The following is a 25,129-nucleotide window of genomic DNA, read 5'->3' as shown; positions in this document are numbered from 1 at the left end:
TTGTGAGTAGGCACTAATTATATAAATTTTTTATCCTTCAATTATTAAATTGATAATTTGATTCTTCATTTTATTTCCAACCGGCCCTCCTGGTCCTCCATACTTATGAAACAGGCTGTCTAATTTGAACAGTAAATAAATACAAAATGAAAAAGAACAGTTATGAACAAGAATTTAATGTGAGATCATAATCATAACCAAGGTCATTGTCTTACAATGGGCAACATTGAAAAACTCAATTCATTTTTTTGATTTAAATAAATGTAAACCTTTTTGAAATCAATTCTCCATGTTGAGTAGTTTGCATTAATACAAATTCATAAAACAAGGAAAAAACATAAACAAAAATATTTCTTTTTTACAAAAAGAAAACTAAAATAGAATTATAGAAGTGTTATCGTCTCATCAAACAGACATCGCACATGCAACATGAATTTTAATCAATATAAAAAAAGGAAGAAACCATTCCTTAAACTCGCAGGAAGATTCACATTTGATCTGTTTTATTGCTTTAACGAGGGCTTAAATTCCCTCAGGACCCTTCTACCGTAATCTGTTAAATGGATAAAATGAGTGATGAAAACACAAATAAAAGTAACACCCAACAGACAAGTCACCTTAAAATCATAAAGTGTGTGCACAGACACACAGAGCACACACACAAAACAAGCTAAATAAACAAAGATGTCCGGCTCTGTGACTTGTGAGCACGAGAAGACCACCGATGACCTTCAACAGGCTCACCGTTCATCATCATCATCACTTGTGTGTGAAAGTGTGAAAGTTTGATTTGTCAACATTAGGTGTTGATTTCTGCATATCTTCAAGAAAACTGGAGCTGTTGCACGCCTGGGATCTGCAACAGATGAAATGCAAAAAACAAATCATTGTCTATTTAATGATGTTAAATTGCAGATGATAATATATGAACTGTTAAACTGCCCAGTGCAAAATAAACCACATTCTCTGTGTGCATATCTGTGCTTGTAATACACTATCAGGTTGTGGAGAATCATGTGCTTTTAAACTCAGTCAACCAGGGCCGGATTAACCAATGGGCCTTATGGGCACAGGCCCAGGGGCCCGTGCGCACTAGGGGCCCCTGTGAGGGGGGAGAAAAAAAGACAATTTCGGAGTGTTTTTTTAGGCTAATTGCAAATAGCGCATCTAGTTGGAATAAGCTATTCAGGGTTTGTGCCCATCGATGCCTGATTGATAGAGACAAGATGAGTAAAGAGCTGTTATTCATTACAGCCACAGTGGCGCACCTTGTAAGGCGCACAGCAACATTTTTTGACGAGATTAATCATAAAATCGGTTCGAATCCACCATCAGCTGAACTCGTGCTACTTTTTTTTCTCCCCGTTACATATCAGATTGGAAATATATTTATTTTTAACAGGAAGGAAGCATTTTTTTAAAATAATGCAAATGTGATATAAAGTCACAAGTGCCTCGTGGGTATTTAATAATGTTTAGCCTTATTATAGGTGCCTCCCTCTCTGCAAAAACTATATTGCTCAGACGACTGTATTTCCTCTGAGCAAAAAAATCGCGATCACATATTAATATTATTATTATATTTAAACTGCCTTTTTTCGTTAATTAAACAGAATGCTGTAATTGGTCAAGCGCGGAAACGTCAGTTTTGTAATAACCCGCACTAAACTGAGCGGACTTTGGTGTAACGTTATATCTGTCATAGATCAAAAATGAGTGGACAAGTGTATTTAGCAAACGCGAGAGAAAGAGGAGAGGAGGCATCTTTATTAAGGCATTTTCCATACACACCATCTTTAAACAGACCCTTGATCAGGAGAATGAGGGTACAGAAGAAGACGTTATGGTAACTTTAAATGATGAGATAGCATTAAACAGGCGGAGGAGGCTAACGGCAGCGCAGCGCGGACTGGATTCATCGTGTGAGAGACAGACAGAAAAGGAGAGAGAGAGGGAGAGAGAGAGGGAAAGGCCCAGAAGAGGAGAGAGACGGGAGAGAAGAGGTATAGTGTGTGTGATTTTGGATACTTTTAGGTTTATAATCTAGTCTTCATCACGAGAAGAGTAGAGAAAATACAGGGAGAGGAGGAGAGAGACAGTAAATCAGTGTTTGTATTATGAAAGACTCAGATTCATAGAACTCAGATTCATAGAACTGGATTGGAGAAGCATTGTGCGTTATATGCCATGGCAATAAAATGCTTTATAAGTTTGTAAAAGCAATACATTAAAATACCCTTAAAAAAAAAAAAAAAAAAAAAAAAAAAATATATATATATATATATATATATATATATATATATATATATATATATATATATATAATTTTATTAGTATTTTTATTCAATGCTTTGAAAAATAAGTTAAATCTTTGTAGACTATAAATACATATGTACTATATATCATTTATTTAAATATGTGGGCAACATATTATAGATTCATTTTATTTAAAAATTATTATACTATTCTTATTTTTTAAATTCAACTATAGGGGTGCGGCCAGGTAGGGGGCCTTACAAGACAATGTGCCCAGGGGCCCCTGAGTTCTTAATCCGGGCCTGCAGTCAACACATCAGCATGAGTTTCTGCTCATGAAGTACTTTAAAGGGTCACGAAACACCAAAACACATTTTTTGAGATGTTGACAGTCACATACAGTTAGGTCCATAAATATTTGGACATCATCGACACAATTCTAACATTTCTGGCTCTATACATCAACACAATAGATTTATTTTTTTTATTTTAAATAAAACGAACATGATGTGCTTTAACTGCAGACTGTCAGCTTTAATTTGAGGGTATTTACATCCAAATCAAGTGAACGATGTAGACCAGGGTTTTTTAAACTGTGGGTCGCACAGTGAACAAAGGTGGGTCGTGCAACGTCACATAGCTGCAGGTATATTTACATTGCGGTAAATCAAAACCAGTACGATTGATGGCAATAACTCAAAAACCTCTTACCCTAAAAAGATCTAAAGTGTTTCACAGCAGTCTTTTTCTGTTTTTTCGCTCAACATTACGAGCACTGCTCCGTTTGAGCCCTCGCAATCTGCGTTTAGCCGGTAGAGCTCGCGCTGAGCGGAGCTTACAGTAAGGGACCATCGGAAAAGTGCTATTTTTTTTGTTTTTCGTTTTTTTGCTCCGTCCTGCATGTTTTATTTTAAACACTACTAATTTTCTCTTAAATGAGCACAAACAGTTACACAAGTAGTCGAATGCTTCATTATAGATCTGTGCATTCTTACATTAACACCACTGTTATCAAACAAAACACAATGAGAGATTCATTTGCTGTTCTTCACTAATTAACTACAGTATAGTAACTTTAATCAATATGAAAATACAATTAAAAGTGAAATAGATTTTATAGCTTTATTTAATTTATTTAATTATATTTAATTTCTGGATAGGCCATTGATTTTGATAGGCTGAACCTTTTATTTTATTGTCAATATTTTCTAATGCTTGCTATGTATTCTATCAATTGAAGCTATTTTTTTGTCCCATATTTTTTACATCCCAACGTTGACAGATTGCTAATCAATAAATAGCTACAGTGCTATCTGTTAGTTTTAACGTCAGCTAATGTTATGGAAGGGCATAGATGTTATGGAAAATAGTAATAGTAATGTAACTACCCCATCATATCTTTCCTCAAGCAAATGTGAAAATATTAGATCTATTCAGCAATAACGTTAACTGCATTGGCATATTTATCTGACGCTTTCCCAGCTTGTAGTATTCGATCAAAAAGCTATTTAGTTTCTTATGACTATCCACTAGCAGTGGAATTTACTGCGATGTGACGGGGCTTGATCATAATCAAGGGGCTTGATCAAAGGTTGATCATATTCTCTTCTGAAAAAAAAAAAAGAGTATCTTTTTCAACAAAAAAATGATCACATTTACAGCCAGCATCCCACAAAAAGCACTTCGAGCCTCATTGTGTGCATATCAAATCGCAAAATCCAAAAAGTCACACACCATATATTTTTTTACTGCCTTGAATGGATACATTTTTTACCCATTTTTCCATATTAAAATATTATGGTGGGTCTTGAGATTGAATTACTTGCCTAGGTGGGTCCTGGAATAAAAAAAAGTTTGGGAATCCCTGATGTAGACTACAGTTTGCATATGTATCAGAAGTCAAATCAGCACGCTCTGTTATGAATGAGGTGCAACTTTATTAACATGGCTTCGAAGACTGTTTTTACCTGTTACAGTGTTCAGATGGCAGAGAGATGCCACAATGTGATGCCAACCGTAATTAAAACAAGTAAAAGAAGAAGAATTGTTCAAAGACGTGTTGTCAGTGTCGCGGTCATTAATGTGCCACAATGAAGATTTTGTTTCCATTTCCCCACGATGAGAGAGAACACACATTTGTGGATTACAGTGGTCTGCTTACACGCGTCAAAAATACGTTTGCAAGGAAAAATCTTTACCCGTGTGCTCTTCGCATCTAGAAAAGGTGAAATCCGGATTTGCCCCTTGTCTCCTTTTAAATAAAGACACGGGTCTAGTTCGTGTTGATTATCCTTTCTACAAATTTGGTAAGTGTGCAAACAATGTGCAATGTTTATGTTCATTTAGATGGCAAAGTTATAGTTAGTATCGTCATTAGTACTCTTTCAGTTTTTAAAGACATACCTTAGTCTAAATGATTTAATTACTAAGTTACAGTACGTTCACCTCACTACAATATTACTGACTGCAAGATCCGTTGTAAATGCTGCTCTCCGAATGTAAACATGTAAACACATTAATCAAACAATAACTGACATGTAGAATTGTTGTTAGATTTCATTGTGAATGCAAGCGCAGGCGTGAAGATTGTGTTGGTTATAGGTGCTAAAATGTTCAGCAGGACCCCCTTAAAATAGATCTGTGTAAAACATATAATTAAAAAGGCAAATACATTGGTATTTATCTAATTTGGGAAGTGGTAAGTGATGAATACCTGAACTCAGGTTTCTAATTCTGTTTGGTAGAAGCATCTTGTCCGGTTGATCGTAGTGTGTGTGTTGTGTTTTTAGTCAACAAGGTCATATATATATATATATATATATATATATATATATATATATATATATATATATATATATATATATATATATATATATATATATATATATATGTTCAAATCTAACACAAATGTAGTGCGGGAGTGAAACAAACCTTGGAGTAATACATAAAAATCTGTCCTGCAGGTCTAGCTTTGCAGACAGTCTACCCACTTATGACATCTGCCTGGATTTTGGTTTTTGCTTTTCCTTGAAAGGTTCCAGCATAGGTCTACTTGGGTTAGGTGACCAAATAATTAGCATTTTATTCAATAAAGGCAGCTAACAGTTCACAAATAGCAGGTTAATTTCTAAAAATTGCAGTGGGGCACAAGAAAAGGTGTTTGGTTTTGAGGGCTGTGATTAAAAAAAAAAAATTCAAGACCACTGGCCTAATAGGCAGTATGTTGACATGAGCTCCACTGGACATCGCATATCCAAACTGTGTTTGTTATTTTTGGCTGAAAAAAAAGAAACATAGCATCCATCCTTACCTGCTGATAGGCAGTGGTGTACACCATCACGTTTTGTTGCTGTCCGTCAGCTGTTATGATCCCTGCAGGTAAGGGATTTGCTGAGAAAGAAAACATATAGTGTTTGATTGGTCGATTTAGGTTGAATTTATCATGATATAAATCCGTTTGCCAAGATAAAGCAATAAAGAGTAAACTTCTCCACTGACCCCTTTAATGCCCAACAACAGTTTATATATTATACACTACGCACAATAGGTTAGAGAAACTGTGATAGACTCAGTGAATGTGAAACATAAGGTGTTTGTTTCACTTCACACATTTTGGGAAATGGAGGCAACTGTATTGGGGTCATAGACACAACTCATTTTGTGTTTTCCATGTAATAGTCTCATTGTTTACAGGTGTGCCTTATAATGGGGTCAATACCAAAAGACAATCTTTTTCAATGTGGCATCAATTTCAACATTCTGTGGGTACAAAAATCTGGTATTGTCAGTAAGTCATTCTAAGATCATCATGGGTTAGGTTTTGAAAGAATTACAACAACTCCCCCCATCCTAGCGCTAGTCTAGGTAGGTTAGAAGTAGGGAGATTGAGGAGGCGTGCACTGGCCCACGCTTGTCTGACTATATACCATTAGAGCGCTGATCTTACCCCTCCTGTGTGGGAGGTTTAGCCTTGTTTGTGGGATTTGGGCTTAAGATTTGATGAGAGGAGGAAGTGTTTTTTGTGTGTTCCAATTGTTGGCTGTTGCACAATGTGCCAACGTCTTTGGGATGGTTTTGATGTGTTTGGATGCTGTAGGGATCAATGGTTGAGGTTTGGGATTCATTTCTCCTTTTGTTACTCCCTCAAGACCAGTTGTGAGAGGGAAATGTTTAAGACACTTCACCAGTAGTGTACCTCAGTTTCATCGGGTGTTTCGATTCTTTAAACACTAGAAACCCTCGTCTGAGGCGATCAGCACTAGTTGATCAATTCCAGGCGAGTGTCTTACTGCCAATTTGTGATGGGAAGTTGACCAGATCCTCAATCTGTTTGTTTTGGGTTCTGTTTTTTAGTCAGGGTTGTTAGGGGGTTTGTGCATGGTTTTTCCAAAGGCTTGGGGTTATGCCCTTTGATGACTTAGGGTTGGGTGTAGGGTTTGGTGTGGGTGAGGGTTGTCCCTTTAAACTGAGGTTAGGGTTAGGGTTTGAGTTAGGTGAGGGCTGTCGTTTTCCCAAACTTTTTACAAGAATTAGGGTTATGCCCTTTGGTTGGGTTTAGGGTTTGGTGTGGGTGAGGACTGTCCCTATCATGGGTTAGGGTTAGGGTCATGGCTCAAACAGCCATAAAAACACAATGTCACTCAACGTACGAGCAGCACCACTTGGCTAAGGTGCACCCTCAGGTCAGTTGCAGGTAGACAGATGTTGCTCGTGAACTTGGTGTGTCTCAAAGTGTCAACAGCAGACTTGCATCAAGACACAGAACTACTGGCAGAGTTCATGACATACCCAGGAGTGGAGCCCCACGAGTGACAGACCGCAACAATGAGCACCTAAGCACCTTTGCACTCAGACATCAATATGCATATGCCACACAGCTGCAGGTCCGTTTAAGAGATGTGAGGGGTACTAGGGTTTCCAGACAAACCATTTGCAACGACTCCACCACTTTGGCTTAAATGCCAGACAACCGTTGCAGGTGACTCCACTCACACCAAGACACCGACATGAATGTTCCAGTGAGCACAAGTCAGACTATGTGACCTGTGGTCTACAGTCCTGTTCACTGATGAGTGTCGAGTTACCTTGCACAGCAATGATTGTTGTCAGTGTTGCTGGAGAAGGCGAGGTGAGCCATTTGCTGAGGTCAACATGGTCCCCAGGGTTTGCTTTAGTGGAGGAGGTGCAAAAGTTTTGGCAGGCATCATCAGTCAGTGCAAAACAGATTAGGTTATTGTAGATGGCTCAGTCACTGCAAGTCCTTACCTCAGAGACATTATAGAACCCATCATCCCCAAATTCTGCAAGCACACCCCCAACTTTCTGTTCATGGATGATAATGATGCACCCCATTGTGGCAGAATTGTCACAGCTCAACTTCAGGAAGTTGGAGTGCCTCATATGGTATGGCCATCAATGTCCCCTGACCTGAACCCCATAGAGCAAGGCTGCGTCCGAAACCGCATACTTCCATAATATATAGTACCCTAAAATCAGTATGCGAGCCGAGTAGTATTTCCGAATTCATAGAATTCGAAAAACAGTATGCGAGAAGTACCCGGATGACTTACTACTTCTGGCGAGATTCCAAAGTGTGCATCCCATGCACACTGCGCTATCCCATGATGCCCCGAGAGCGAATTCATGAATGGGAGTAAAGCGACGCAAATGACGCAGGTACGTCACGTGACTATGTCAAAATAGTGGATGTAGTACGTCCGAATTCCATTCATACTTTTCACATTCATACTGTATAGAAAGTACTTTTCTAACAGCCGAGTAGTACGTTTAAATTCAAATGCAGTACCTACTGAGTAGTAGGCGGTTTCGGACGCATCCCAAGTCTGGGACCAGTTGAAGAAGATGCTGGATTATCGTACCCCACCCCCACGTGACCTGGCAAAACTGCGTGTAGCACTTGTGGAAGAGTGGAACGCATTGCCTCAGAACAACATCATGAGGCTAGCGAGGAGCATGAGACTTTGCTGGCAAGCTGTCATTGTGGCAAATGATGCTCGCTACTGACATTGTCAATTTTTGTTATTTGTGGCTATTCTTGTAATTGTCTAAATTTTTGGAGTAATAAATATTAAACTACTGAAAATGGTGTTTCTTCTCATATATTATTGGTAATATCAATGGAACCTTTTACTTATTTCATTTTAGAGCAAATAGGAAAAGCACTCATGTAAATAACAATATCCCTAAGGTAATTTGAGTAGTGTAATAGAGGCGGCCTGTTTGACTGATCAAGAATCTGTTCCATGCTGTTATCGGGAACTAGTGCACACTCTAAACCTATTAAATAGTTCTTATTTATTGAATATGAGTGAAATAAGATATAAATAACATTAGTTTAGTTTTCTTTTAATGAAGACTAGATATCCTAAAATACAACTCACTGTAAGTCTGTTTAAAAAAAAAGCACATAATTACAAAATTGTTAACATTTAAATACATCTAAATGGTCTCACTTTAAAATAAGGTTTTATTACTTTATGTATTTATTAACATTAACTGTTAATAAACGATACTTGTATTCAGGGCTTAACATTAACACCCGTCAACCCACCAAATGCGGGTAGATTTTAGCTTTGGCGGGTTAGACAGCCGCTCCCACTAGCCACTTTGGCTGGTTGAAAGTTGAGTTTTCTTAAAAGCAGGGTTCGACAATAATGATGACCCAATATGCGTGCAAATGTGATCTTAGAATCGAGAAACAGCACGACTAACAAAAATAATTGCTTTCGCGCGAGCAATAGAAAGCAGATGAATACTGAATGAGAGGATGATCAGTCGCGCAAACAGCTGATGTAATGCACGCGACTGTTTAAAGCGTGCGCGCTCCTGTTACCTTGCTTGAAGCAACCGTGCCTGTAACGCAACTATGACCGGTTCTCTTTCATATAGAACTGACAAAAAGTTATACTAATGCACCCACAGTCTTGCTGCTTTCAAGAGCTCAGCCTCCAAAAGTGTCTTTTTGTAAGCAGCACCGGTTGCTTTCGCTTTGAAGAGATTATTAATTGGCCTTAACCATGTGATCATGCTTTCATTATCACACAGTATGTTTTTCACCTGCTTTCTTTTGCTTACGGTTATTTTTGTTTATATAGTTTAATTATCATTTTTTTACAACAACATTGCTTTAATATGTGATTAACTCTCCATTAATGTGTAGTTAACTTTGAACAGAGAGACCTTTAGCGAAGACAGATTACTGTGCATAATTTTGATTCATGACAATAATAATCTTTTTTTTTTTTTAAAGTCAATTGTTTTTCTATATATATATATTTTTTTAATGTTTTGTTAAATAAAAAGTATAGTACACAGCTGTATTTAGCTTGTTTTGAGATTTAAAATTTGTAGCTAAGAAATAATTATTGTTTGGTGTGGTCAAAGATAAATTTGGTAAATCCTTAATTCTGAGTTCTAAAGTCATGTGAAATAAAAACTAATTGTAATACAACACTATGACACCATGGCCCATTTGCTCATACACGACACACAAATTGTGAAATGAATGAGGAGGCATGTGGACAAAACACAAAATCTAAAGTAATTTGAGCATGTCAAAGTCATGTTTATGCATGTAAAAAATATTTTCCCAACAACAAAATTGTGGCTAGTGAAAATGCAGAGTGGCTAGTAACGTTGGAAAACTACTAGCCACTGTGGCTGGTGATCAAAAAAGTTAATGTCAAGCCCTGCTTGTATTTATTAATCAGAGATTTAGTAATGTATTATTAAAATTAAAATTCATGCTTGACAACATTAGTTAACACACTGTGAGTGAACATGACAATGAACAACTTTATTTTCATTAACTAACATTGGCAAAGATATATTAATAAATGCACTGTTGGTTATTTGTTCATGTTAGTAAATACAATAACTAATACAACCTTACTTTAAAGTGTAACCATTAAAATAAACAATAAAAATCTAAAGAGCTAATCCAATAATAGAATACGTACATATACAGCATCTAGTATTCCAGTGTAATAATATCGTATGAAATATTACAATGATATTAAAATAAAATAAATAATAAATTATACATCTATATAAGTTCACAAGGTACTTACCGAAAGACTCGTCAGTCAGCTCATCTCCCATACCTTCAGTTACAGTTACAGTGCTTATGCCCTTCTCTCCTTTCATCGCCTGAGAACATAAACACAAATGAAACATAAATGAACCCTTGTCTGCTTTTGGCGAGGTTTTCATCCACTCCAAGTCTTAATTTGGCCCCAACCTTCTCTATGCTTTAGCAAATGGAACGATTTTTGTGATAAATCTTATTTTGACATTTATTTTGGGCAAATGCTTTAAAATTTTACAATAACTCGACAACATAGCAGATTTTTTACTCTTTCGTTAGTTGTTAGTGGCTGTTTTTGCCCCATTGACTTCCATCATAACAACATTTTTGATTGCAAAGTCATAACATCATCATGACATCAAATCATGCGTTCCTGATTAGAGCTGGTTTTCCCTGTTGGGAAGAGGTACAATTTGTCATTTGTATTGTTGATCATCACATGCATTAGGAAGAACACTTCTGGCCTTTAAAGGAAGTGCATTCATTTACTTTTCAGTTTAGTCTCTTTAATAATCAGTGGTCGCCACAGCGGAATAAACCATCAACTTATCCAGCATATGTTTTTATGCAGCGGATGCCCTTCCAGCTGCAACCCAGCACTGGGAAACTCCCATACACTCTTGCATTCACATACATACACTACGGCCAATTTAGCTAACCTAATTCACCTATAGCGCATGACTTCTGAATGTGGGGAAACTGGAGTGTTGGGGAATTCATTGTGTATGAATTTCTGATGAATGTATTACTCTCATTTATATGCCTATTTGAGGGATTTCCGTATTGTTTTTATTATTATTTATTAAAGCAGCGCAAATGTTTGTGCATGCTATGATATTTTCACGTATGTCTTACTGTGCAATAATCTGGGGTCAAGCAACCCAGTCAGTTGTTAAGCCTGTAATGTCTCTTTACAAACAAACTTTAAAAGTAATGGATCAGAAACCAATAAGATGGCACTATTGTCAAATTCTTAAAAAATATCATTTGTTAAGTTTTGATAGTATTTTAAAGTTTTCGTTTTTAAAAAACATGTTTAAGTGTAGACATGGTCTTGCTCCTAAAGTAGTTTGTGAGTTAATAAATAAACTCAGTAGTGATAGGGCGAAGACTAGAGGGGCAGTAAGTGGGAATTGTAGAATCCGCAGATGCAGAACCGCTGTGGGTCAGTCATCCTTTTCAGTTAAAGGTTCACATCTATGGAATGCCATGCCTGTTCATTAAAAGTTACAACCAGAACTTCCAGTTTTTTCTGTAAAGCTAAAAGAATGGTTGAAATCTTTACAGCAATGTGAACATTAAGCATTATTCTTTCAGGTTGGTCCTATTTACATTTCTCTTTATCCATATGGACTTGCATCTTATGTTTATGGCTCTGTAAATATTGTACATGTTTGCTGTATTGTGTTTTGTTCTAGCCGGTTTTCTTTATTATTATTTTTTATTTTTTATTTTATTTATTTATTTTTTTTTAATGTAAAGCCTAACCAGGGACGAGGGCTGCAAATTAGCTTTATGCTATATGCCCTATGTACACAACATCGGTTATCTTTGTATAACAATGTCAAGTGTATTGTCCCTGTAAAATAAACAAGCAAATAAAAAAAATATTATAATCTATTGTATTGTTAACAATACCGGTGGCATTATTATCAGGTATGTGTGTTTTGGTATATAAAAAAGGCATTTTGTGTAAATGTAGTCAGAGATGAGAAGATAAATTAGAAGAGCAGCATTAATGTCACAATGAGGGTAGATTTATGAATGCAACCATAAGGACACCTGTGTTCTGTTCTGTAACTCATGATAAGGCAGACCTGCACATGCACGCACACGCATTTGTAATGACTTCTAAAAAAATATGAGTACCCATGAACTTCAGCTGAACTTACAGTTGACAGCTCAGTGTACAGTGAACAAGATATATTGCTGAGCATTGTTTTTTGGCTAAGTCATCGCTTTTGAAACAGGAAGGAAAGACCTTAACTGGACATGGGTAAGACCCCTGAAAGACCCTGAGACTTTATTGGTGGCAGGCACCTGAGAGATTTAAGATCCCATAAGCGGAGAAGCTGATGGAAGTTCGGCAGACACTCGAACGACCTGTCTCTGTTGCTGATGCTATAACAATAAACTGCTTTGCCTCAAGACTTCGGACATCTCAGACTTTGTCATTTTTGGAAAAGTTTGACTTAGAGAATATTTTGCAGACCAGAATCTTTTTTCCACAACAGGAGCACCTGAAGGAAACCTACACAAACATGGGGAGAACACGGAAATACCAACTGGCTCAGCCAGGGCTCGAAACAGGAACCTGCTGTGAGATGACAACGTTACCCACTCCCGCACCGTGTCACCCCTTTACATGGAGTTATTTGCAGTATAGTGTGTGTGTGAACTTGCAAACTTTGGGCTCTATTTTGACGGTCCATGCGCAAAGTGCAAAGTGCAAACACATTCAGGGCATGTCAGAATCCACTTTTGCTAATATAAGGATGGAAAAATACGCTTTGCGCCATGGCGCATGGTCTAAAAGAATTGAGTTTATTTCTTAATGAGATATAAGAGTATTTTGAGAATAAACCAATCAGAGTCTCATCTCCCATTCACTTTAAGAGTCAGTTGCGTCGCGCCATGGTGCATTTGCTATTTACATGACGTAAAGTAAGTGAAAGTAGAAAAACTGAACATTTCACTAGCAAGAAAACAGTTGAATAGAGCATCTACAGCGCGAGAATGAGAGATAAATTATTAACTTTCACTTTCACTCTCGTGGATAGGGAAACCTTGTACGCACAGACATCAATTAGCCTATAAATGATTAATTTAGTTTGTTAAGCGCAAATATTTGTTTCAAAACTATTTCTAAAATTAGTTCTAATTTCCAGCAAATGAATAAATGAACAATAATAATGAAGAGTGTTCAAAAAACTGAGTTATAGCCAAATACACATGCTGTGCTCCATATGGTCTGAAACCTGACAGGTGGACAAATCTAAGCTTGTTTTTAATAAAAAAAATATATAAATATGGATATAATAAATAATACTGCTAATAATAATAACATTATACAAAAGCTAATTGTTATGAATGAACTGAAAAAGCCTCCCGAGAGAAGTCATGAAGGCAGTGGTTTTTATATTTATGTAGGCTAGAAAATATATGTTTTGTAATATTTTAATACTTTATATTTATATCCTATATATATATATCCTTAATATTTTAATTATTTTTCATATGTGAAGATATTTGCGTATTGCTCTATATCTTGCGTGTACTAAGCAGTGTGTAAGCGAGGCGCACAACTAACCCGCTCTGCCAATTAATGTCTTAACGCTGCATACAGCTACAACTGAGTCGACACCTGTCATCAGAATCACCTTGATCTAGAAACATTATGGTCTCTGACCGAGATCAGATGGTCAGACCACTATATTGTAGTACAGAACAGGAAGCGGATACCTTGAGGCTACCAGCCTTGTGACAAGTTCATCATCAGTTAAGTGTCATTCATTAGACCCCCTATCTTCATAAAGTTAATTTAAGACAAATGGGTAACTGATCATGAAAATTCTTTTCTTAACAAAGAGCTTGTGTTTGACCAGAGGAAATGGGGTTTTTAACCCCCACACAAGACAGAGGACTGACAGACTTTGGTCCTAAACAGAGAACTAAAATCCTCTCTAAAATGTATAAACTGTCACAAAACATTAAGGCCCCATCCCAATTCTATTTTTTACCCCTACCAATTCCCCTTGGCCCTTGAAACAGAGCCTGAAGGGTCATTAAACTTTGTGTGTTTGTGTGTCATTGATGCTTTTCCAGCGAGTATTCAGTTACATGAGCAGATTACTGACTTATTTTGACCTTTGACCGAGGTGTGCTCACTAGACATGGGACGATAACCGGTTTCAAGGTTCACTGTGGTTTGAAAAAGTCACAGTTTTAAAACTGCTAGTTATTTGTTAAACCGTTCCTGTGGTATATGTTAGTTTTTTTTTAAACATGTTGTCAAAAACAATTTTATTTATTTTTTAGGGCAACAGTATCTACAGCAGCAAAAGACCATCCACATCAAAAGCTACAGGTCAGCCCACGATTCAACAAACGTTTGACAAAAGAAAAAAAAGCTTTTACAGGGCTCAACAATAAGGACTGCCAGGTGGCCCAGGGCCAGTGTGAGAGATGCTTGGGACAGTAGACAGGATCATTACTGGCCCGATTGGGACAGTACTGCCTTGTCACTAACATTTAATTTATCTGCAACTATTTGTCAATTGCGTGCATTTTAAGTTTGTGCTTTTAAATCTTTAAACACTACCTTGTCTTTGATGTCGTAAACACCATATTGCTTTAAGGTTCCTCTTATCTGATTTGGTGTTTTGAGCATGCAATTTTTTTCCATAACCTGGTAACAACCAGTACAGAGAAGAAACAGCAGCATGGCGGCAACATCAAAATATAAGGCTAAAAGAAAATGTCTGTTTCTAATGTCTTGGAAGCAGACATTTACATGTGAACAACGTGACAAAAAAATTGAAGTGATGTTTTGCACAGTTTGCCGTCAGTTTGACAAGTCAGCCCACCTTTTGTTAAATAATTTCGAACTGTAATATAATACCTCCACATTTTCCATACTGCTCTTTTTGTTTGCATAACACTTTAATAAAATTTTTTTTAAGCATTAAAATTGTAGATTCACAAACTTTATTTTTGACACATTATTTAAAATATGCGGCTAAAATATAGCTATTAACTTCCCTTTTTTTTGGTGGGGCCAATGAAAATTTTGGCAGTGCAAGTAAAAATCTGAACCACTGGCCCGATCAGACCAGTACAAAAAATCCTTAGCGTTGAACCCTGTTTTAAATCAACAACCAAGCATGTTATGGACCTGAACAGTATAAAGAAAGGTATCCAAAGATGCCTTCCACAGTGTTAAGAAATCAGTGATTTTTAAACTAATAGAGACAGCAGAAGTGAATGATTTATTTTCACTGTTTATCCTGTGCTGTATATTCATTTCCTTTGGCTTAGTCCCTTTATTTATCAGGGGTCCTCACAGCGGAATGAACCTCCAACTCATCCAGCATAGGTTTACGCAGCGGACGCCTTTCCACCCAGCACTGAGAAACAGCCATACACTCTCTCATTCACACACATACACTATGGCCAATTTTAGCTTATTTAATTCACCTACAGTTCATGTCTTTGTACTGTACCCGGAGGAAACCCATGCAAAAATGAAGAGAACATGCAAACTCCACACAGAAATGCCAACTGCCCCAGCCGGGGCTTGAACCAGCAACCTTCTTGCTGTGAGGCGACAGTGCTAACCCCTGAGCAACCATGCCGCCCCTTGTTGTATAATATCAAGAAAATGTAATTCGCTTGCCTCTTTATTTATATTAGTTGATTTTATACATGACCTATGGTCATGGGCTTTGGATCATGACCGAAAGGACAAGATCTCAGATACAAGCGGCCGAAATGAGTTACCTTCGAAGGGTGGCAGGGCGCACTCTTATGGATAGGGTGAGGAACTCTGACACCCGGGAGGAGCTCGGAGTAGAGTCGCTGCTCCTCCACATTGAGAGAAGTCAGCTGAGGTGGCTCAAGCATCTGTTTCGGATGCTTCCTGGATGCCTACCTAGGGAGGTGTTCAAGGCATGTCCCCGGGAGGCGGCCTCGGGGAAGACCCAGGACACGCTGGAGGGACTATGTCTTTAGGCTGGCCTGGAAACGCCTTGGGATTCCCCCAGAGGAGCTGGAGTAAGTGTCTGGGGATAGAGAAGTCTGGGGTTCTCTCCTAAGACTGCTGCCCCCGCGACCCGGCCCCGGAAAAGCGGCAGAAGATGAATGAATGAATGGATTTTACACATATTTGGAAAGTGTAATTATTTGAATATGTTGCCTTTGTTTGTAGGAAATGTGCTGTGATGTATGTATAACTTTAAGCAGACTCAACTTACTTTAACCTGAGTGTAAGGTGAAGGAGGGGTATCCAGATGATGATTGTTAATGAAGATAAGATTATTAATAAAGTTGAATGCGTTTAAGGTTTAGATTATATGATGGCCATGGTGCCATCCCTCTTTACAGTAAAACTGGAATGATATGCGTGCCATTGCTTTTTCTGTATGCCAAGTTTTTGATTTCCTCAGGATCTTTAGGCCCATTTAATAGGTCACTAAAACCTCTCATGTAAAACTGGATGTTTGAAGCTACTTGAAGAGCTGCCACTGGATTTTACTGTGTGTTAAAGAATTTGTTATTTTAAGATTCTATTGCATGAAAGAGACATTTTCTATGCTTAGTTGACAGTGGGAAGATGTTTATTGTACCATTCTGATAAGATGTCTGCTAGAGAGCAAGAAATCCTTGAAGTTGATAAGTATTCTTTGTGTATGTGTGTGTGTGTTCTTCATCAGATGAAACTAGAAGGCTGGAGCTGAATTTCAAATTGCAAACAACAATTGCGTCGCGCCTTGCACCACATTGCACCGTGTGTATGATAGGGCCCAAGGTCTCAAGCTGGAAATGGAAATTATGGAATTTTTTTCATTGGTAGATCTTGCCTTACAGCAAGGCCAAGGTTAGGGATCTTGAATGGTTGGGGACCATTGCTCTAGAACACGGGTCACCAATCTTGCTCCTGGAGGGCTGGTGTCCCTGCAGGGTTTAGCTCTAACTTGCCTCAACACACCTGCCTGGGTGTTTCAAGTTTACCTAATAAGACCTTGATTAGTTTGTTCAGGTGTGTTTGATTAGGGTTGGAGCTAAAATCTGCAGGACACCGGCCCTCCAGGAACAAGTTTGGTGATCCCTGCTTTAGAAGGTTGCAAAGTAGGAATCACTGGTCTCTTTATCAACTATGGTTTAATTTTGAAGCTGCTAGATGACAAAGACAGTGCTGTTTTAAAAACGCCCAAATAGTTCAGTTATTTAGTAAAAGAAATGTAACAAATCTTTAAGCTTTACTTTTCTGTTTTATTGATTGTATTTAATAAGCAATAAAAATCACTGTGGGCCAGTTTGCGATGGCTATAATCTACTACCAGAGCATAGTATGGCCCCAGATTGTTTTATTTTTTTGCTTAGTGCCCTTAAATCTACAGGGCCTGCCCTGATAGATATTTTTCAAAACACTATTTTTAAGCTTAAAGTGTAATTTAAAGACTTAACAAGGTTAATTAGGCAAGTTAGTGTAATTAGGCAAATCATTGTATAATGATGATTTGTTCTGTACACAATCGAAATTAAATATTGCTTAAGGGGGCTAAAAATGTTGAGCTTAAAGGGTCACGAAACACCAAAACACATTTTTTGAGCTGTTGACAGTCGTATATGTGTCTTACACTGCTAAAAACACTATTAGGACACCTATATTTCACTAAAAAGTGTAAATTGGTTGTTTTTGCGTTATTTCAAGCAAATTCGTACTTCCTGTTTGAAACGAATTTTTGAAGCTGCGTCACGGTCATGACATAATAGCGTTGTATTCCAGCGTGCAGACTGGGCGTCTGTGCCAGAGTGAGTCTTATTACGTCTTACAGTGTGTTGCATTAATGCATGAGTAAGGCTTGGTTCAAACCAATCAGCGCGCTCTATTGTGCAACTTCATTAATATTCATTACTGTCACAGCGTTTACGCCACAGAAACGCCATGTTGTGTTGGCAAAACAAGCGTGAAGTGTTGCTTTTATAGTTTGCTGCCATTAAGTTTCGTTTTCATTTTCTCTCTGTGAGAGCTCAGCTGGAGTCACTTGTGGATTAACAGTGTACGCGACGCTCGACAACAATAACTTACGTGTCTAAGGAGGATTATTGTTTACCTGAGAGCTGTTCTCATCTGCAAACGCTGAAATCCGGATTCGCTTGTAACGTTAGTCTCCTCTTCATAAAGACGCGGCTCTAGTTGCTGGTGATTGTCCTGTCTCTACAGATTTGGTAAGTAAGCGTCCAGTGCTCTTTGTTTATTCAGTTTGTTCGTATCGAATTAAGTTAACTATTGCACTGAGTGCAAACATAGCACCGCATTTTGTGACCGGAATAACACACGCGGCTTTCTGACGCTACCTGCCGTGTGCATCTAAGTTTCCGGAAAATTCTGAGTTTTTTTTCTCTCATTCGCTGTGCGGTATCAAACATTGCATGAAAAATACACGCTTAGAGCAGATCCTCGAATCAAATATCGCGTTTGTCGCGAGGGGCATGAATGAATTCCCTGAATGAAAGAGCCAAACTGCAGTTAAAGTCCAACATTTAATAATTTGGCAAATAATTCGACTACAGATGTCCATGTAGGTTAAACACCATCACTTTCTCATGTGTGTGTATTTTGACTGAAACTCGCGCGTGCCCAAATAGACACTCCCACACCCTCCCACTTTAGTTCCTCCGACACTCCCCCCTAAACAGAGCTGGACACGCCCACTTTTCTGACTTTTTCCAAAGTAGAGGTGTGAAAACACCCTGCTGAAACGAGGGGGTTTCATGGCCCTTTAAAATGATTTTAAAAAAATTTAAAACTGCTTTTATTCTAGCTGAAATAATACAAATAAGACTTTCTACAGAGGAAATAATATTATAGGAAATACTGTGAAAAATTCCTTGCTCAGTCAAACATCTTTAGGAAATAAAAAAATGGGAAGGCTAATAATGGTGACTTCAACTGTATCTGACCCTTCAAGTTGTCATAGGTGGTTTAGTACTCCTTTTCACTCTTTCGATCACAGAACTTTTTGCGGAATGTTGTGATGATGCAACTAAAAATGTTACTTACCTCTCTGAACTTCTGCAGGTAGAGCTTCAGCGGCTCCACATACATGTCAAAACCCAGCGTGGACATTGCAAACAGGATGTCTTCGCCATTTATTGTCTTGCGTTTCTCCTGATGGCACCTCTCGCTGGCTTCTGAAGTGATGAAGCTGATGAATTCGCTCACACACTCCTGCACGCACTCCTTTGCATCCTTTGCTATCTAGTAGGAAGGAGAGAAATTTCATTCTTTTGAATAATATGAATGTGCAATAGTATCTGGATGCAGCCTTTATGATGCAAGCTGAGACTGCATCACTCAGCGATGCAATGTCAGACACAATGCACTCAAATGGAGCTAGTGACGTCACTGTGATGGGTAGGGTTAGGGGTGGGGTTATGTGAGCCCATTAAAAAGTATTGGATGCAGCCCAGATTGCACTGCACCAGGTCTGCAGACCTTTCTCTGAATGTGCCAAATTTGACCTCATGTCAACTTTAAAGGGATAGTTCATGCAAAAATGAAGTCATCATTCATTCATTTGTTTTAAATGTGTGCAATTTTCGTCCTTCACTGCAAAAAATTGCAGGGTTTCACAAAATTCCTTCATGCCATCTCAAGCTATCTTAAATTTAAGTGAATTAAAACAAGTAGGTTGTCCCCCCCCCCAAAAAATCTTAAGAATTGTGTTGTTTAAGCTTATTTTTAAAGAAGCATTTTGAACAAGCAGCAAATTATTTTTTTTTGAGTGCTCAGGTTAATCAAAAAGAAAATATTTTAAAGTGTGTTGGCAACTGAGCAGTTGATATTACTATAGTCCCATAGTATTTTGCTCCTACCATGGAAGACAAATGTTATCTATTTGGCTACCGACATTCTTTAAAATATCTTTTTGATCGTAAAACTAAAGAAAGAATCTTATTTAGGTTTGTAACAAGTGGAGCTTGAGTTAAGTTTCATTTTGCAGTAAACTGTTTATCTGATGTATTACTTTCATTTAGCAATAAAACAGAAAAGAATAAACACATTTGAACAAATGTGTACTGAATGGTGGGCAAAAAGGGTATCTTTTTAATACATGGAAAAAAGTGCAAGCTAGTTTTCCTTCTCTACATTTACATTTACATTTAGTCATTTAGCAGACGCTTTTATCCAAAGCAACTTACAAATGAGAACAATAAAAACAATTTACACAACTATAAGAGCAACAATGAATAAGTGCTGTAGGCAAGTTTCAGGTATGTAAAGTGTAAGACATTAGGAATTTTTTTTTGTAGTACTCTAATCCAATTTTCATTGAAAATGACATACTTTTCCAGTTTGTGGGATTGCATTCTTCATTATTCTGGCAACGTTGGCGATGGGGAGATAGATGTCTTGCTCCCGTAGGTTATCCTTGCTTCCATTACCATCTTCATGATCATTGAGCCCATCATCACCTTCGTCTTCACATAAAGCATACGAACAAAACATTACAATACAAAATAATTAATATCTAAAGCAATAAACAGATTATTTAAACAAAATTAATTAAAACAGTTCAAATTTGACAAATACATCTAACTAAAAATCTAACAAATACATATTTTATATTACACTGAATATACTTATTTAATATACAGTTGAATTCAGAATTATTAGCCCCCCTGTTAATTTTTTTTCCCCAATTTCTGTTTTTTCAACACATTTCTAAACATAATAGTTTTAATAACTCATTTCTAATAACTGATTTATTTTATCTTTGGCATGATGACAGTCAATAATATTTGACTAGATATTTTGGAAGACAGCTATACAGCTTAAAGTCACATTTAAAGGCTTAACTAGGTTAATTAGGTTAACTAGGCAGGTTAGGGTAATTAGGCAAGTTATTGTATAACGATGGCTTGTTTAGTAGACTATTGAAAAAGTATATAGCTTAAAGGGGATAATAATTTTGTCCTTAAAATGGTGCGTAAAAAAATTAAAGCTGCTTTTATTCTAGCCGAAATAAAACAAATAAGACTTTCTCCAGAAGAAAAAATATTATCAGACATACTGTGAAAATTACCTTGCTCTGTTAAACTTCATTTGGGAAATATTTTTTAAAAAAAGGGAAAAAATTCAAAGGGGGTATAATAATTCTGACTTCAACAGTATATATTTTATTAATTAATTATTTATTTAAAAAACAAAATTATTGCCAGATAAATCATTTGGAATAATTTAAATATCCTTTCACCTACCATCCTGAGCATGTAGAACAAAATGGCTACTCGCCATATATTCTCCTGTCATGCCAAGTTGGGAGGCATCTGTGGTTGAACTCTCTCCGTCCATCTGAAACAATAACATAACAGCATTACAGCTAAATAATTTTCACGGGGTCTTAAATCCAAGAAAGCTGCCTACTGAGACAGCATTTTTTAATGATCGCAGAGCATTTGTATCTATAAACCTATGGAAGTTTTGAGACAGTTATAATGCATGAAAAAAAATTAAAGACATTAATATGAGTACCTGTTTTATTCTTCAATTAACACACATACAGTGCTCAGCATATATAAGTACACTGCTCACAAATCTATATTTTAATGTTATATTTTCATAGGAAGCTATACAATATTATATTTGTGTATGTACTTTAGTCAGTACCGAAGCCAAATCTGGAGCTTATCTAACAAAATAACTTAAGATAACGGTCCAAAAACTAGCATACCCAAATTTATGTTATAGAAAAATATTAAATACAAATTTAAAAAAAGAGGAAAAATCAAGAGAAGCAAAAACATTGAAAAATTTAGTTGAAATTTTGTAGGTTGTAATAATTTCTTGAATATTTTGTTTGGTGACTAAAATAATATTTTAATAAATATATCTGCTTAATAAATCTGTTTTGTTTAAATGCACCAAAAGTATATATAGCCTATATTTACTGAGAAATGGATACATATATTCATTTTCCAAATGGGGTGTACTCTATATACTAAATTGTATATAGATATGACCATGTTTTGTAGGGGATATTTTAATAATTTTAGCAATTCTTCTGTCTTGTGAACTATATAAAAATCTTATGCATGACATTTCTTACTTAAGACAGTGCTAAACAGTAATATGCATTTTGTAGGATCTCTTCCATTTTCTCAAAATAATTCACATTTTCACAAATTATGCAAAACTTAAGACAAAGGTCCTAAATTGATGTCCAAATTTATTTGTTAGGGGAAAAAATCATATATAAAAAAATATATACAGAATTTAGTAGTTTTTGTTGTTGTTGCAATATCTCATTTGAATTTAAATGTATTATCTGTTTAATAAATATGTGTTGTTCAAAAAAACTAAAATGTTACCTATATTAACTAAGAAATTAATAAAAATATACATTTTCAAAATGGGGCGTACTCATTTAGTATGCTGAGCACTGTAACGTTAACTGTTAAATGTCAAAATTAAGTGTTGACTAAATTCATCATTTAATAATAACTTAGGCAAACTAAAATATACCAGGGCATATTATTTCATATTCTGACAGTGCAATAGTATCTGAATGACAGTGACACTAAGTTAGATCGCATTGCTGTATTTTATTGGCTAATGTAAACATCTCACCGGCGCTAGCAATGGTTATTAATCATATACGTGTTTATTTATCAGAATACACATTTTCCTCAGATAAACTTCTGCAAACAGCTATTATAACTGACGGATGTGTTAACAGCAGAAGAGGGCAGCTGTTTGGACAAAGTCAAAGCAAACGTAAATCCGTCGTAGTAAACAAAGGGGCCGAGCACCATGACGAGCTTTTTACACTTATTCCCACAACGACAAGCTGTTTTTCATACCGCGCGCTTGATTCCTCATTCTCTCCGCCAACTAATAATAAAACCCTCGCGCGCGGAGATTTCCATTCGATGTAACGAAATATGGGTTAGCAATCATTGGCCGGAGCCGCACACTAACCTGCGATGAAGCCCTGGTTGGTTCTCGCCTCAGCTCGGCCGTTTGGTTGGACAGAAAATGGCTGCGGGAGAGCCAGTCCCTGCGCAGGGTTGAGCAGGGCTCGAGGAGGAGCCTCAGCCGGACACCAGATGGCGCTATAGACCTGTTCAAACACCATGCTTTCAAATGGCGCTCCTTGTTAGTAGTGTGCTAAGCATAAATACACCCCTCACAAATCTCGCTTTTAAAGATGGATGCTTTATATTAATATATGTGCAGGGCTGGACTGGGACAAAAAAAAAATCGGCCCTGGCATTTTGGAACAGAGCGGCCAACTACACTCCCTTGAATATGTTTACCAACCCACTCTATAAAAGCACAAAAGCCATATATTGGAAATAATGAGATTTGACAAATTAAAAACTTTAAAAATGTAATTTATTATTATAATGAAATTATAGTTCACACTGGAATTCCATCTTGTGTGTGCCTGTGGGTTTTGAGGGAGCCTATATTGAATAATGAACATAACAAAAACTGCTGACGCACACATGTTGATTACCAAAATAAAGATAAATAATAATGTTTCAGAGACCCTTAACAAATGTTTAACACAACAATGAAACATTAAACATAGTTTAAAGATTGTACATAGTCAATCCAATGAAACAATTAAAAATGCAACACATATTTGTTTGAGCAAGAACTACAAAACTAAATGTAAAAATTACTTTTGCTTAGTTTGCACACTAGTTTGGTCATGTATAAATATCCTTATAACCATATTGTATAAATATTATTGTATCTATATGTGCTTATACATTGGGTTCGTCGGCATTAAAACCAAAACTGGAACTATTTAAACAAAAAAATTGTTGCAATAACTCATTTGAAATTAAATATATTATCATTATTAAACATTATCGGTGATCAAACTTTTATTTTATGATTATCTGTATAATAAAACGGGTTTAAAAGTATGAAACGTATGCCGATCGAAACGTATGACGAAGTTAAATAGTAAAAATATAATAAAAAAACGGGCACAATATTTTTTTTATTTATTTAGGTATATAGGCCGTTTAATTTTATACACCTAATAATTATTAGGATATTTTATGTATTTAATACTATTAAACAAAACTGCACTGTACAAACATACAGCCAGCGCTGCTCTACCGCTGATATCAATTGTGTACATTTAAATGACCCTCGTCATTCTGTCACCATGGCAACTTGAGTTGTTTTAAAAATCCACACAACTATTATCAATCATTGCGTTACAAAACTCTAAACAGTTCTCCTGTTGGCCAAGTTTCATCAGTTCGTCTACTTTGGCAATCTGTTTTAAAGTTGTTCATGATGAAGCTGCAGAGCTCAAGAAGGACCAGGACTCTCCCTGCACATCTTAAGGACTTCTTGCTGGACCGTGTCTCTTCCAGTGAGGCGGCCAGGCCGGACACAAACAGCTGCATCATGGCAGACACACCTCTGGAGGAGCGCCACCTGAGGAACGCGGCTGTGCTTCCTGCCCTCCTTCCCGCAGCCTCAGCCTCCTCAGTGGGTGAGTGTCCACAAGAGGAGCCGCTCTCCATCCACGGCCGGAGTGTGCAGGAATACCAGCACATCTACAACAGTGTGATGATGGACTCCGCTATGAAGGCGCGCCGTGGCCGCTACAAACTTCAGAGGGGGCTGAAGATAAAGCAGCGGCTGTGGGAGAAGCTGGACCGGCCTGCACTGCTGGAGACCGAGCTGCCTGATGGACGAGTGGTCATCACGGAGAGCAGGTCCAGCTCCAGCGTCGCTCCTCGTATCAAGAACATCAGCAAAGAGCCGCTGCCCAGGGAGCCCCGAAGAAAGAAGGCCAGGCACTGAGCCATCCTATGGTGCCTGATGGAAGATCATGGGCACGTATGTACATACTGTATATATTGTACATATAGAATAAGTTTGCATTACATTCACACATCACAAGTTTTCATCACATATCTGCATGTTTTGGTGATTGTCAGTGCTGTTGCTCTCGGGTCGTTGGGCTCTTTTGGATGGTTTGTTGTTGGTTGACATGCATTAAGCAA

At 37.2% G+C, this 25,129-nt stretch overlaps 1 protein-coding gene across 2 annotated transcripts; it reads right to left on the bottom strand.

Annotated features, from left to right (window-relative positions):
* Positions 1-482: 482 nt before the first annotated feature.
* nfybb (nuclear transcription factor Y, beta b) lies at positions 483-23,134 on the bottom strand. 2 transcript variants are annotated; one of them, NM_001013322.2, is given in 7 exon segments: positions 483-856; positions 5,567-5,646; positions 10,347-10,425; positions 19,149-19,346; positions 20,436-20,569; positions 21,350-21,443; positions 23,070-23,124. In NM_001013322.2, coding segments are annotated over 6 exon segments (618 nt in total). In that variant the 5' UTR covers positions 23,070-23,124; the 3' UTR covers positions 483-823.
* Positions 23,135-25,129: the final 1,995 nt, after the last annotated feature.

The sequence above is a fragment of the Danio rerio genome, chromosome 25 (genome assembly GCF_049306965.1).
Source record: "Danio rerio strain Tuebingen ecotype United States chromosome 25, GRCz12tu, whole genome shotgun sequence".
NCBI classification, from domain to species: Eukaryota; Metazoa; Chordata; class Actinopteri; order Cypriniformes; family Danionidae; genus Danio; species Danio rerio.
This window is presented reverse-complemented; position numbering and strand designations above follow the sequence as displayed.